The 14,559-nt window shown below is 47.3% G+C and overlaps 4 protein-coding genes across 4 annotated transcripts; 2 read left to right on the forward strand and 2 right to left on the reverse strand.

Annotated features, from left to right (window-relative positions):
- Positions 1 to 3,490: 3,490 nt before the first annotated feature.
- ACH1 (acetyl-CoA hydrolase) lies at positions 3,491 to 5,256 on the reverse strand (the record flags this gene model as incomplete). The annotated part of the gene is made up of 4 exons (XM_049250694.1): positions 3,491 to 3,718; positions 3,772 to 4,737; positions 4,809 to 5,049; positions 5,117 to 5,256. 4 exons carry the CDS (start codon positions 5,254 to 5,256, stop codon positions 3,491 to 3,493), a joined length of 1,575 nt encoding a protein of 524 aa, XP_049110278.1.
- Positions 5,257 to 7,376: 2,120 nt separating this feature from the next.
- Positions 7,377 to 10,039, reverse strand: APL4 (clathrin associated protein complex large subunit; the record flags this gene model as incomplete). The annotated part of the gene is made up of 4 exons (XM_049250695.1): positions 7,377 to 7,472; positions 7,529 to 9,791; positions 9,850 to 9,973; positions 10,030 to 10,039. 4 exons carry the CDS (start codon positions 10,037 to 10,039, stop codon positions 7,377 to 7,379), a joined length of 2,493 nt encoding a protein of 830 aa, XP_049110279.1.
- A 483-nt stretch (positions 10,040 to 10,522) lies between these two features.
- ARE2 (Sterol O-acyltransferase 2 (Sterol-ester synthase 2)) lies at positions 10,523 to 12,381 on the forward strand (the record flags this gene model as incomplete). The annotated part of the gene is made up of 4 exons (XM_049250696.1): positions 10,523 to 10,638; positions 10,698 to 11,147; positions 11,204 to 11,920; positions 11,982 to 12,381. The coding sequence occupies 4 exons, from the start codon at positions 10,523 to 10,525 to the stop codon at positions 12,379 to 12,381; spliced, it is 1,683 nt and encodes a 560-aa protein (XP_049110280.1).
- A 658-nt stretch (positions 12,382 to 13,039) lies between these two features.
- LOZ57_001610 (uncharacterized protein) lies at positions 13,040 to 14,430 on the forward strand (the record flags this gene model as incomplete). Its single annotated transcript, XM_049250697.1, has 4 exons — positions 13,040 to 13,433; positions 13,491 to 13,615; positions 13,665 to 13,956; positions 14,018 to 14,430. 4 exons carry the CDS (start codon positions 13,040 to 13,042, stop codon positions 14,428 to 14,430), a joined length of 1,224 nt encoding a protein of 407 aa, XP_049110281.1.
- Positions 14,431 to 14,559: the final 129 nt, after the last annotated feature.

Here is a 14,559-nt window from a genome sequence, read left to right on the forward strand (position 1 = left end):
CAGCCTTCCCTGGCAGGGGCCGCGCCATCCGGGGAACCCTTGCTTTGCGTGTTCCTCCCAGAACGTATTATTATTATTATTATTATTTCCGCCGTCCTGAGATCTGTAGCCAGACCCTCACAACTCCCTATTCGTAGTGCTGCTGGGTGGCAACCATGGCCCTGACAAGAAGTCTTGTCGTTGCTCGTCTCCATGTGACAGAACAGCGCTACTTCGCGCCAACAATTCCAACCACGGAGTTGTACCCAGAAATGGACGGAACACGGAGTCTTCTTGTCGCAAATCCAACATTTCTTCAAATATATATCTTTCCATAGAAGCATCCGTAGAATTAACAAATAAAAGGCGGTTTGTATGGCCTGCTCCGTACGGAAGACTGATAGATTGATACGCGTCATCTCCGAGCACAATCACCGTGCTCTCCTGCCTCGCCTCCACAGCTCGACGAGCTCCGCCAACTAGTAAGTATTCATTCCACGCTGTTGCCCGGCTCCCAAGACCCGAACACAAACGATTCCAGCATGCTCATATCACCAATCCGGTAGAATCCTTGGGCGCCAGACAGAATAAGGGATCGCGCTTAGAACTCCCAACTTGGATAAACTTTGAGAAGCCATGCTTTGCGAATCTAACCAAGATCCAAGCGCGCGATTACCAAGGACACTCTGTGATTCAAATATGTCTATATAAAGTCAGCCGCTGATAATAGAAGCTCTGTGGAGACTTGAATAAGCCATCGGATACAATCACGTCTGAAAGAGACTACTACACCGAGCGAGTGGTAAACAAACGGGATATGTATTATTAACACAGCCAATATACCCTAGGATGTCCTAGGTGTTGGGGAAACCCCGTTAGGTTACAGAATAATCACTCCGTAGAAGCACTACGGCAACCTTGATTTAGAGACAGGTCAAGCGACCAGACACGGCGTTTTGGCAGGGGCGTACTCCGTAAAGAACTAAAAAGTACGAGGCTTGCCGTGTTGTGTTAAAATAATAATATCATCATGGTGAAGAGGCACGACGTACGGAGAACGAGGCACCCAGGCCCCTGAACCCCCGTAGGGGCGGAAGTGACAAAAGGAGTCAGTCACAAACACTTTTCCGGCTATTTAGTCAGTTTCATTCAAAATAACTTTTTCTTATGGAGAAATCTACTCTGCTAACGAGGGGCAAGCACACAGATCTATGTACCCAGGTCAACAGGAAGCACTTGCGAATTTTGGGGGTCAAAACTGTTGGTCGAAGGCGGGAAAATAATCGTAACAACACACTCACCGGGAAAAAAATACAGAGATCTTCCATATCTTAGACCTGAATCGGCGTTAATTGTGACTCGCGACTAATAATTAACCACACCAGCGAAGCGCTTGTTTTCGAAGGGTGCGTTAAGCCGCAAAGCAAACGATTCGATCAGCGGGCACTATTTCAATACCAACCGTATGTCAAGAGGTACTTCGTACGGAGTATGAAAACTAAAGTCAAAAATTCCTTTTCGGAATAGTTACATATCAAACCTACTCATAGATTGTGAACAACAGGAAATTCTCCGTAGAAATCACAAATCATACAACTATCGGCAGGATAATGGTCATCTAAGGCACTTTCGCCCGCCTGGGAAACTTTAAGCCTGACAAGTTCATCCATTTCTACTTGCTGCTCAGGATTCGAAAGACTGATCCGATCGTCAAGCGAAGAAACGTCCCATAATCCCGTTTGTCCAGAAACGTCCAGTATATTTCATCAAACATGGAGCTGTAACGGGCAGCTAAGCATAATCAAAGTTGCCCAGTCTCCACAGAATTCATCATCCGTGTAGATTAGCGCTGGGTTTCAGACAGTCTGCGTTGCTGGATAAATTCGATTCGTCCTCGCATTTTCGTAGACCAGAAAGGAATACCTGCAGCCTAGGAGTAAAGCGGACTAGGAGCTCATTGAGATCAGACTCCCAGTCCCCTGAGCTCTGGAGCAGAAGCCACCACGGAGCAACATATGTGAATTCAGAAGGGACTGCATATGTGAACTCCCAATCAATCACTCCAGAAACATAAAACTTTCAACATCAATGAGCAAACTCGACGGACGAAAGTCGTCGCAGTGCTCATGGGATATGCCTTTGACAATCGCAAGAAATAAACAGCGGGCCACGTATTTCTTCTTGCAATCTTGCTCGCTCGCCATGGCATTCTTCTTCTGTAGCCGGAGATAGAAGAGGTCGCTACGTAAGAAGAGATTCAAAACATTTCGGTACAGAATCGAATACCTGTGGAGCAAAAAAGGTGATCAGACAGATTGGCTGAGGCCATCAACTCATTTTGGTTGAATATGAGAGCGTGTTTTGCAATAATAGATGTCCCATTGGTTTCTTCAATGGCCCCGATTCCCCCGAACTCATGCTTGGGCAACTCAAGCACGATTGCTGGGACTTCACGGTAGGCTCTCTTCGAGCTATTATTTAGAACGGGCTGGCAATCCTCCTTGAACTTGCCTTTGAGGAGATCCGATAACGGTATGCCCTCGACAAACGACTATGAAGGGCCAAGAAGGCAGATGCCAGAGCCGAGGACCTCGGGCACCGGTATGAGCGTATGGCGTCGGAGATGCTTCATGGCAGCAACTTCGCCCCCCATCTTCTCTCTGCGAAGGATGGCCCTCCCTAGAGCGGCGTAGCGAACGATGACATGGACACCGTCTTCGAACTTGACGCGGTAGCATACGTTGAGCGCACCGTTTTTCCACCGCCGGGCGGCTGCCGGTTTTCATGGCCGGTGGCATGCCGCAAGGCCATGGACATGTATTAGGGAGACTTCGTTCAAGAGAAACTGGAGCCAAGCAGTAAACTTCTGTTCCTGTGCCCTTTTAGCCAAGGGATCGAACTCCACGGTCATCGGGAGAACTTCTTAGATGTAAAAACAGCGAGGAAGCTTTTATGTACCCGCGTAAAAACAAAAAGGCTGACTAAACACAGCCGTTGTCCAATGATTGCCCGTTTGTTCTGGGTTAGCTCAACGGAAAATATTGTACATGCCCCAAAGCAAAGCATTCATGATCCCTCTCTTCAAGCTCAACAGCCTGCAGGTACTCCGTATCGAGTTCCATAACTTCCATTTAAGCGTAATGGGTACGCCTAGCCTTGGTCGCCCAACAGGATCCTATGGTAGCCTAGGGAGGTTCTTGGGTTTTGACTTGATGGCCCCCACTGGCATGGTTTTTACTACATGGATATAAAATCTATGGATGAATGATTATCAGGCTTATGGTGTGGGTAGCTGACTTGTCGGTGTTGTTTCGAAGAAGCCACTCTGCGGCTGTGTTCACAATACTAGGAAGGGTGGATATTGTACTGTTTCAGAAAATTTTTCTAATTTGAGGCAATACGACAAGCGTACAGTAACTACTCTATGCGGCGTCATGAAACGCAGCCAAAAAAATGTTGAGGTATCATTTTAGACCAAAAAAATCAACTAGACGCAGTAACTATCTTGACCCTATTCCCATCCATCAATCTTCATAGTCCCTTTCTCCTCCAAGTTTTGGTGCATTTTGAATGCCTGGTAGAGCAGATGCGGCTCGTGGCCCATGCCCTTGCGGAGGCAATACGACTCGGCCCGATCAAAGTAGTCCTGCAAGATCGGCTTGTAATCAGGATGTGAGCACTTATCGATAATTACGCGGGCCCGTTCCCGCGGAGCAAGACCCCGGACATCAGCAAGTCCCTGGAAATGTCAGCTGCTAAGTCCTCGTGGGTACTTGAAGGGAAAAGACATACCTGCTCAGTGACGACAACGTCCAGATCGTGTTCCGTTTGGTCGATATGCGTACAGAAAGGGACGATACAAGAAATGCCCGTGGGATCTGCTTTACTAGGTCGTGTGCTGGGCGTGTGCATGATGCTATATTTAGCGCTGCGCAAGAAGTCGGCGGATCCGCCCAGGCCATTCAGCATCCGCGACCCCATCACGCACGTGCTGTTGGCATGGGCGTAGATGTCGACTTCCACGGGAGTGTTCATGCCAATGACGCCGAGACGCCGGATGATTTCAGGGGAGTTGGAAACCTGCTGAGAGCGAAGAAGGAGTTTGTCATAGTAATTTGCCCAGCCTTTATAAAACCTCTTGAATCCGTCCGGAGAGAAACGGATGGACGTGGCTGTGGCAAAGTCAAGATTGCCGCTGTCGAAAAGATCGAGGAATGAGTCTTGCAAAACTTCAGTCCACACCTTCAGATTCTGAAAATTGGCACCGCCCTCGGCAAGACCACCAATGACTGCGTTGGCAATATTTCCAATGCCAGACTGAATTGGAAGTAAATTTTTGGGCAAACGGCCCATCTTCACTTCATGTTGAAGAAACTCAATTAAGTTTGACGCAATAGCCCGCGAAGCTTCATCGGCTGGAGCATTCGGTTGAGTCTGATCTGGATAATCTGATTCAACAATCGCAACAACTCTCTCCGGGTCAATTGGGATGTAGTTTGTTCCGATCCGATCCTCCGGTCTCATAATGAGGTATGGTTTTCGTCTCGGGGGAATATCACACATCGTAATGTCATGTAACCCTTCAAACGATGGAGCGGCAGTATTGACCTCGATAATGATCTTGTCCGCCATTTGAACTATTTCTGGCGAAGCTCCAACTGAGGCTCCAGGAATAATCCCACCATCTTCGGTGATAGCAGACGCTTCGATAACTGCCACGTCAAGCCTATTATGGGGCCTGTCTCTCGTATACCAACCCTGTTGTCATGGAGAGATAAGGGTCAGCATAGCGCTTCACAAGATTACCCAGCAGCAGTTCTAGTACATACATATACAAGATCTGCCGGAAACATGCTAAGATGCTTGTCAAAAAAATTAATATTGCCATTGTTGATCCCTTTCGCGATTTCCTTGCCCACTTGGTGGGGCGATCGCCGATTTATCATATCAAGCCGCGCCCATCTGTTTTCCGTTTCCGCGCCGGACGATGCCCCTACAAAGAGAGTATATCTCAATTTCCCCTGTAGGTTGTTCTTCTCGACATGGTCGGCTAGTGCGGTAGGAATCATCCTATATTTACCCACGCCGTTTAACAAAAACCCATGGGACATATGGTTTAGGGACTAATGCGACTTACTTCGGATAGCCGACACCTGTGAATCCAGACCAACCGATATATGACCCATTGGGAAAGAAACGAATTAAGTCTTCAGCTTTGGCGAGCTTCGACAGCATTGACGGCCGTCTCACACGGTTCAATAGCTGAGCCGTCGCCATCGCTTAACGAATCACCGATCGAGTATCTCTTATTCCTTAGCTTCTCTCCGTTTTGATGAAAAACAACTCCGTTAGGGTCTCTGTGCCGTTAATTCTCATATATGTGACCAAAGGGAGAATACCCTCTGGCTAATCAACAGCACAGTCTAAAAAGAAGGAGTACACAGAATGTTCAAAATCAAACAACCTGCGCCGAGCAAATGTTGCTCCAAGGCACCAAGAAAAGAGAGGAGAGTCAAAAAAGAAGCAAAAAATAACTGGAGAGGAAAGTTAACATCTCCCAGTTTTTGTCCAGTCGCCCTTTTATATATTAAGCTACGGTTCTGACGTAACACGGGCCGGGAAGCTTCGGGCAACGGGGAGGAGAAATCCATCATATTTTAGGGGCGAGATAGCCATTGGGGTTGCAGTAAATTGCGAATTAGCAAGCTGGTCTCCATGTTACCCCTGATACCACTGGCGGGGGCCGGTTTTCTGTGCGATTGCAGCTCACGACATAACCGAGACAAGCTGCGGGTGAGAGGAAGTCTTTGATATGCTGAGTCAGCGGCGTCACGGGAACGGTGATGAAGAGCCGCATTCAGATCTACAGCAACAAAATAAACACCGGAAATGCTCACGCCAAAGAAACGAGGAACAAAGGGTAATATGGTATCAGCAGACCTAAAACTTGCCGGAGCGCTAGCAGTTCTAGACTGCTAAACTCTCTATTTGTGTATAGAGCCACCCATACTCCGTAAGCACAAGTCATCTATTGTTGTGAGCAGACACTGTGCAGTCGCAAAAGATACATTACTAGGCTGAGGGAAAAGGAAAGCAATAACAAAATAAAATAAGAATAAAAAATAAACAACATACAACAGCCGGGATTCGCTGGTGGTCACCCACCCAACTACTAGCCGGCCGGCAAGTGGCTTAAGTACGGCTGAGCGGACGGGAAGCCCTGTATTCCACTTCCTGTGGTCGTATGTGCTGGACCATCGGCGCAGCGGAGAGTTATGCCGGGCAGCCTGCCGGCCAACACACAATCAGACATGTCTGACGAGGAGGAGGAGAGGAAGCAGACAAAAGAAACAACAGGGCCACACGTACTGCAGGCCCACCATGGCCTCATGCACACTCCAGGCGGCCAGTATCGGCTCGGGCACGACGGGCATGGCCAGGGCCGATCCGACCAGCTCATGCTACCAGACAGCTTCCATCTTCATCTAGAAACCTCCAGAGTCCAACAGTTAAAAACCTCAATGATACAAGCCTTCAGATCTAACGCCAGTGAGCTAGATACAAATTCCAGTGGTCACTAGTACTGGTACTACTAATTACCAGGAAGGCTACCCGTTCACTCAGTGACCATGTACCCATTCTTCAGAAAAGTTCACATTTTGCATGCGGTCAATGACAGACCAGATCGTGTCTATACTATATCTATTTGAAAAATCAAAAGACTGGATCCAGTAAATCCCTGCCATTCGCACATTAATTAGCTACACCCTAGGTTTTGTGAGGATTTCTCTAGGGGACATGATCTAATAGAAGAATTTGGTGCTGAATAAGAGACCTTGGCCCCCTCTGGACATGCTACAGTTTGAGACTTCAACAGAATCGAGTTGTGGAAGCCCAGATATCAAGGATAACACATGCTGTAACTAAGCCAGATTAGGGAGAGTGGCTCTTCATAGTCTAAGACTCCATAAGAGTCTATGAAAAATAATGAACTACACACACACACACACACAATACAGAGTACAGACTGATCAGTCCTGGTAACCAACGGGGGTTGCATAGCCAGAAAACCTTAATTTACAGCAATGGATTTCTGGTGCAGACATAATTCTGGATCTCGGAATGGTGAGCAAGTAACATGATGTACAGTTCCTGCAACTGACTGACTGGTTGAAAAGGAAACAATTGGCTTTAAGTTCTTCTGTAAACCCTCGGCCAAAATCTGGTATCAAAAATGTAAAAGTAAAGATTGGCGTGAGAGCCTCTTATAATCGAATGCATTATTTCATATATTTTTCGCTAGTTCAAATTCATTTGTCTCGAAAGCAATTGAGCGCCGCCAAATGAAGAATTCAAAGGGGAATCATGAAAAAAAGGCATTCAAATCAGACAAAATACTAAGGTTCCGTCCAATCCACCTGCTCCGTTACTGAATCCGAGCCATTTTTGGAATAGGTAACCCTGAGGCGTAGTCGCAGTTTAGTAGGTAAAGGCTGCAGCATCATTTCGTTAGTGACCCGACGCAACTATGTAGAAAGCAATGACATACGTTACTCGTTGCAGACGTTATTTTCATCGACTGAGAGCCTTCCTCTCCGCCGTCAAGCTCTGCCTTGTTGATGGCCGAGAGTTGAAGCTTCTGCGATTTCGGCACGGCTGCCTGTAACCCAACGTTGGCAAAGCGATCGAAATTCGACGTGTTACAGAATTTTGCTAAGATCTGAGCAGCCGACGGGCCGCTTCTTTGAACTTGCAATTTTAACGCGAGGTCGTTCTTGTTAAATGCGGTGTGTCCACGTGTTGCAGCAGCAGGAAGAGGAGTTTGGGACGACAGAGATTTGGTGGCTGCGAATAAGCTGGGTGATGAAGATGTTTGTGGTGATTGTGCAGGAGGACCACCACCTAGAATATCAGCCAATAAGTCTGCCGTATTCTGCGATCCGTTGTGAGTTTTGCTTGTTTCTGCGGCTGGAACATCAGAGCCACCCATGAGATCAAGAAGCATGTCCTGTTCTGACGGCTTCACTGGTTTTTTTGATTTGTCTTTTAATACTCTAGTTTGTCGTTTGTTTGCTGAAGGTCCTAGGACTCGTTGTTCTTCGCGGATTTCCGGTGGTGGCATTTTTTCAAATACACCGCGCCTTATCTCGTCGTAGCCAAAGAGGTTTGTATATTCCACGGCTCGCTGTTGAATCTCAACGTTAAGGTCGGCTGCTCTACTATTCAGAAATCTGCGAATACGTTCTACCTGAGCAGGATCAGTCATCCTCGTGGAGAGTTTCGTGGCTGAGGTGACAATATATTCAGTCACAATTTGGGAGGCATAGGTACTGTTTAGAATATTCAAAAAAAGGTCCACGATATCATTCTCCTTTACCTCTTTCACAAGTTCCTCCTCTTCATACTGTCCACCACGGAGGAGCGCGTCGCCATATTCTCCAATAACCCAGGCTGCGGCCAGAGTCAGGCCTTCTTGAGATATATCCTCCTTAAGAGCAGCATATAATTTTTGAACAGAATATGTCTGAAGATCCGGGGTGGTGGCGATAAGACGAACGAAGGAAGAGAGAATTTGTTCTTTCACGTAATTCCCAGCAAGCCTCAGCACTCGCAACATAGTATCAACGTGCCAGCGCTTATTGGGCGCAAATCTGTCGGCTGCAATCCCTATTTGGGTTGTCATGACAGGTTTGAACTCCGTATCTGCGACTTCCAGGAAAGCTAAGAGTTCACGGACCAGAACTCGAACATTTCCCTCGTTAATCAAAGTAAAGCTGAGATCAAGTGCTCGCCGTCGGATACTAATGTCAGCGTCTCGCAAACATTCCAAAATTGTGTTCCGATGCCTCTGCACGGCGTTAGGTTCGACAGCAACAACCTTTACCAAGGTATTAAGTGCGACATATCGGATGTTGTTATCCTTGTTGGCCAGAAATTTCCCAAGGATGTTCACGCCCAGTACTCGCAGACCAGAATCAGCTTCTATATCAAGAATTGTCAACACAGCCTCGTATAATATAGAGTTTCCAACATTTTTGCTAGACTCAGTATTAGTCGCAACTTGAGCAAGGATGTCGTTGATCAGTTCACTAGTCGCTACATCGCCTCTGCCTAAGACTCGAAGTAACCGGAGGACCTTGGTTTGCAAAAATGGGTCCGTAATTCCATAAACATCGTGCTCTGGTGTATAACCTGAGGTCGTCAAGCCTTTCAAAGTTCTTACTAAACCCGGAGCTAGCGGTCGGAATTGTTCTATTATCTCTTGCCCCCCTTCCGCCTCATCCTGTTCACAGAAGTCGATGGCAAGTGTAAGGCCACAGAGCAAAACACCATGATTTCGATCAGATAAGAGGACCTTTGCCTTGTCAATGAAGTGTTCCTGCAAATCCGGGACCTTTCGGCAGATACGCATTGCACACAGGGCGGCTTTTCTGCGAATATAGGGATTGGCGGTGGATATTAGAGACTCTATTTCCGGAAATAGGTCTCTGGACATCTCGACGGAGGCAATATTTCCTAGTGTACAGAGGGCAAGGCCAACCACATATTGGTTTGAATGGTTTAAATCACTAAAGAGTCGATCAGTGGGAATCCAACAAACATAGTCATTCTGGAACACCAACTTTTTCAATGAATTTGTGACCAATGTCAGAACCTCTTGATTTTCATCTAGAAGAAGCATGGTTCCCAAGTACCCCAGACGTTTGTCGGCGAAGCGTGGCGAGGCGAGGAGTTTGAGGCATTCAATCTGACCAAAATGCGTCCGTTCGCCCAATGTAAAGAGATAAAGTAGTTTTGCAACATTATTCCTCCTTTAACATTGTCAGCAATGATGCATAGGCAATGGCCAATTGCGTACCATCCCCTCACCTGACATTGGAGTCTGTGTACTCATCCCTGAAACTCGCGCGAATTGCAGCACTTTCTTTCTGTACTACGGCTCGCTCGTCCGCAATCGTCTTCGATGCACGCACATTTCGTATAAATTGCTTAACTTTTTTAATAATTTAGAATGGGGATCGTTCAAGCTTCGACGACCGGGTAACTCACGGGAGGTCATGGCGGGCGTTAATAGCCCCGGCGGGGCTCAAGGAGAAGCGACGAACGTCACCGCGGAAGCTGTGTATAAGAATATAGGGCTACTGGGCGACTGGTCCCTAGCAAGAATGTTGAGTCTCGTCTCCTCTGACAACCGGGCGTCTGCTTGAATGCGTTGCGGTGTTTCATGCCACCATCGCTCGCCTGTTGATGCCCAGAGACATGCAGTCTAGCCTGAAACAGACTAGCGGCATCTCGCCGTTACTAGTGTAATATAAACCCGGCGTATCGGGTCTGCAGACTGGACTGTGGCGTCATGTAACTAATTCTGAATGAATCAGGAATTCAGAGCGAGCACCGACACAGCAACAAGACCGGCGTCGCATGTCTGGAGGCCAGTTGTGAGAATGATTTCTGGAAGCGCCGTCGCTCTTATTAGCACCGATTGGGTCAATGGTATTGGTATTGGCACCTGAAGCTTGCTGTTCCTGTATCTGCAGCTATCATGCGTTCCGTGTTGGCTAATGCGGACGACAATGCCGCCCTGCGAGCTCGCGCATCGCGGGCCGCCGAGCAGCTGGATCGATTAAGTCAAGGCAAGTCATCTTCAGGTCATTCAAGGTAAAATCCGTTCAATTCTTTTGCGATCTGTAGCTATTTTGCTGATGAGCTGTCAATAGTGGTATTTCAACACCCATTGCCGAAGATGCTCCTCCGTCTGTACAATCAATTTCCTCTGCCAGGAAACAAGTCCGTGCTCAGGTGAAGACTCGGCTGTTCCATAATATCGATTACCAACCACGCCTGTCACATTTTGATCCGAATTCTGAGAACCAGAACTTCCGCGGCTTTTTCGTATTGTTCTGGATCAGTTTAGTTATCATGGTCATTACCACAGTGCTACGTAATGTGAAGGATACAGGGTATCCTTTACGAGTACAGGTTTGGTCGTTACTATCAGCAAACGTTTTCCAGCTTGGTCTATGTGATTTGGCGATGGTCTTGAGCACCTGCCTAACGCTTCCGCTACACCAAACTATTCGATCAAGCAAAGGATGGCTCCGGTGGTCAAATTATGGAATGACAGTTCAAAGTTTACTACAGCTTGCTTGGCTAAATATCTGGGTCGCGTAAGGTAGCCATGTACGATTTCCGAGTCGACGTTACTAACAAATATTCTCCATAGAATACCTTTCATGCTAGACTGGACTTGGACTGCGCAAGTTTATTTGACGCTGCACACACTTGTTCTCTTGATGAAGATGCACTCCTATGCTTTCTACAATGGCCATTTAAGCGAAACGGAGCGACGCCTTTCATCCCTAGATAATCCAAAAGGTGCTAAGTTCTCCGCAGCCATACGGTATCCAAGATATTGTCTTGGGATAGCAAGCCAGGCGGATAATGTACAAGCCATAAATTGCCAGGAAGAATGCAAGAAGTCCGTCGCTGAGCTTCGATCCGATCTTGCCACAGAGCTTACCTCTACCCTTGGTCACGTCACGTACCCTCAGAACCTAACGTGGAAAAACTACGCGGATTTTATAATGTGTCCAACTCTCTGCTACGAATTAGAATACCCGCGCACTAAAGAAACTCAGTGGACTAAAGTTCTGATCAAGTCATTGGCTGTCTTTGGATGTATATTTTTACTGACTCTAACCTCTGAAGAATTCATTGTGCCAGTATTAAACGATTCCGCATACCGATTGCATAGAGTAGACGCCTGGTCTGAGAAGGGTCTGATACTAGCGGAGACAATAAGCATGCTTTTGTTCCCTTTTATGGTTACATTCTTGCTGGTATTTTTGGTCATTTTCGAGTATACCCTGGGTGCTTTTGCAGAAATTACTCGTTTTGCAGATCGCAGGTTTTATTCGGACTGGTGGAACTCGTGCGACTGGTGGGTTCCAAGGTTTAGTTCCCATAGGGTCAGAGAATCGAATTCACTAACCTGGTGGCAGGTTGGAATTCTCTCGAGAATGGAATATCCCCGTCCATCACTTCCTTCGCCGCCACGTATACTTTTCTTCCTTAACGAAATTTTCGAGTTCCGGCGCCATGTTTATCACCTTCCTTGTTAGCTCGATTGGTCATGAGTTGGTCATGGGGTGCATCACCAAGAAACTTCGTGGATACGGGTTTCTGGCGATGATGCTCCAGCTACCAATTGTGGCAGCACAACGGTCAAAATTCGTGAAGGGGCGAAGAACTTTCAATGTATATTACCCTATATTGCTACATTTTACGAGCTTCACACTGACTCCATCCATCATTGTAGAACGTTTGTTTTTGGACCTCCATGATTCTGGGTCTCTCGATGGTATTGTTTCCACCCCCTCCTCGGCCACAGCATCGTACTAACTCGCTGCAAACAACAGATGTGTGCGCTTTATGTACTTGTATAATATTATTACTTGCTTCTTTCCATTGTGTATTTAATAGCAAACTGTGCGTTTTGGGAGTTTTCTGTCTATTTTGTCATCGCATTGGGGACGGACGGATGCATGTTGGCTTTCTGCAGCAATTTTGTAATGTACACTTCAAGTCATAATTGAAATACATAGTCAGCAAATGTGATTTTACCTAGTTATGTAAAAGACCGCATCGCGCTACCTTCGTCGCCACCTGGGGCTGTCCCGTAGACGACGCCTGCTAACAAGTCGACACTCCACTACTAGCCAAACCGTATTCTTGCAGCACAGGCCTGCAGCCATTATCACTCTTCTTCTCGGATGTTTCGGTCTAACGAATTGGGCTCAGTTTGACCCCGCTGCCGCTGCCCCGCATGTTCCAGTTTCGCCCGGGTCTGCATGGACCGGCAGTGCCTCCGCTGGTCATTCGGCGGGCTGTCTTTCCGAGGACAAATATATGTAGCCGGCATTGCGGGGCATTTCTTGCTTCTCGTCTTGCTTGAGACAAGAAGCAAGGCTCTTTTCTTTACATATTAACACGCTTTCTTACTCTCCTATACCCACTCGCAGCTTCTACCAGCTGTAAAGCATCAGAAATATCCGAAAATATGGGGAAAAAACTTTCTCCCGAAAGCCAGGCCGCTATTTGCTCTGCTATCGATGCAGCCTGCAAAGACCCAGTTAACGATCTCCCCAACGTGTCTTTCGTTGTTGTTAATAAAGATGGCCAGGAGATCATTGCTCACTCCTCCGGCACACGTGGGATTGGTCAGAGTCAAGCTGTTGCTCCAGATTCTGTGTACTGGATCGCTTCCTTTACTAAGATGATTACCGGTGTGGCTTGTATGCAGCTGGTTGAACAGGGGAAACTCGCGTTAGATGATATAGAGCTGGTGGAAGGCCTCTGCCCTGAACTGAAAGAGGTTCAGGTTATGCAGGAAGATGGAACTCTTGTGCCCAAGAACAGAGGTATTACCTTAAGGATGTTGCTTTCGCATACCGGTAAGACAACCCTATATTTATAAGAGATGTTAAAACATGGTCTCTAATAACGGGTAGCTGGGTTTGGGTATAGCATATTCCAAGAGAGGTTGAAGAAACAGGGATACAATGAATTTTCTGGCAAGCTGGACGACTTCAAACAGCCACTGGTTAACCAACCGGGGGAAAAATGGGAATATGGAGTAACAAAACTCTTGGAACCTTTACCAGCAGACTCTAACAATCTTCTAGATTAATATCGACTGGGCTGGCGTCGTCGTTGAACGGGCTAACGGCATGCCCCTGGGAGAATATTTCCAGAAACACATCTTTGAGCCGCTTGGCTTGAAGGAAATTGGATTTTTTCCCTCTGAAGAGATGAAGAAGAAGCTCGTTTCCGTGGCCCAGCGTGCTCCGGACGGAACGCTTAGTCACAAGGAGCACCCCAATAGCCAACCGCTGCACGTCTCCAGTGAGGAGCATAAGTCATCCATCTTCAATAGTGGAGGAGGAGGTTGTTTCTCAACTCCGCGAGACTATTCTCGTAGGTTCAAGCAAAGAAAATACCCTCGTCCTGGCATAGAAAATTAACTCTGGGTATCTAGAGATTCTTGCTACGCTCATGAACGACGGTGTTTCTCCAATCACAGGCAAAAGGATCCTTGACAAAACTACCATTGACAGCATGTTTGAGAACCAAATCCCTGACTGGCCAGACTTTGGCCGGGTTGGTTTTTCTGCCCCAGATCCAACAATTTCGAACCCGCTTCCCGCTCTGTATCCGATTCCTGACGGAGCGCCACAGGGCTGGGGCCTGACATGGATGATCACGCCCAGTCCCACAGGTAGATCAGCGAATAGCGCCTTCTGGGCCGGAATTACAAACTGTTTCTGGTGGTGTGATCGGGAGAAGGAGGTGGCGGGCGTCATTGCTACGCAGCTCTTGCCGTTTGGAGACCCACAACTGGTGACTCTGTGGGCGACGGTCGAGGCAATGGTGTATGCTGGGCTCTCTTAGTGGTAAAGGATTCATAGAGGCATGCGTTGGAATAGGTTCAATTGCACATTCGCTTGTATATATGATAAATATGAGAAACTTGGGAAGTCACGCCGGAACGCCTTTATCAAAAATGCCCATACATCAGGC

Source organism: Ophidiomyces ophidiicola (assembly GCF_022830035.1).
Source record: "Ophidiomyces ophidiicola strain CBS 122913 chromosome Unknown scaffold_4, whole genome shotgun sequence".
Classification (NCBI taxonomy): Eukaryota; Fungi; Ascomycota; class Eurotiomycetes; order Onygenales; family Onygenaceae; genus Ophidiomyces; species Ophidiomyces ophidiicola.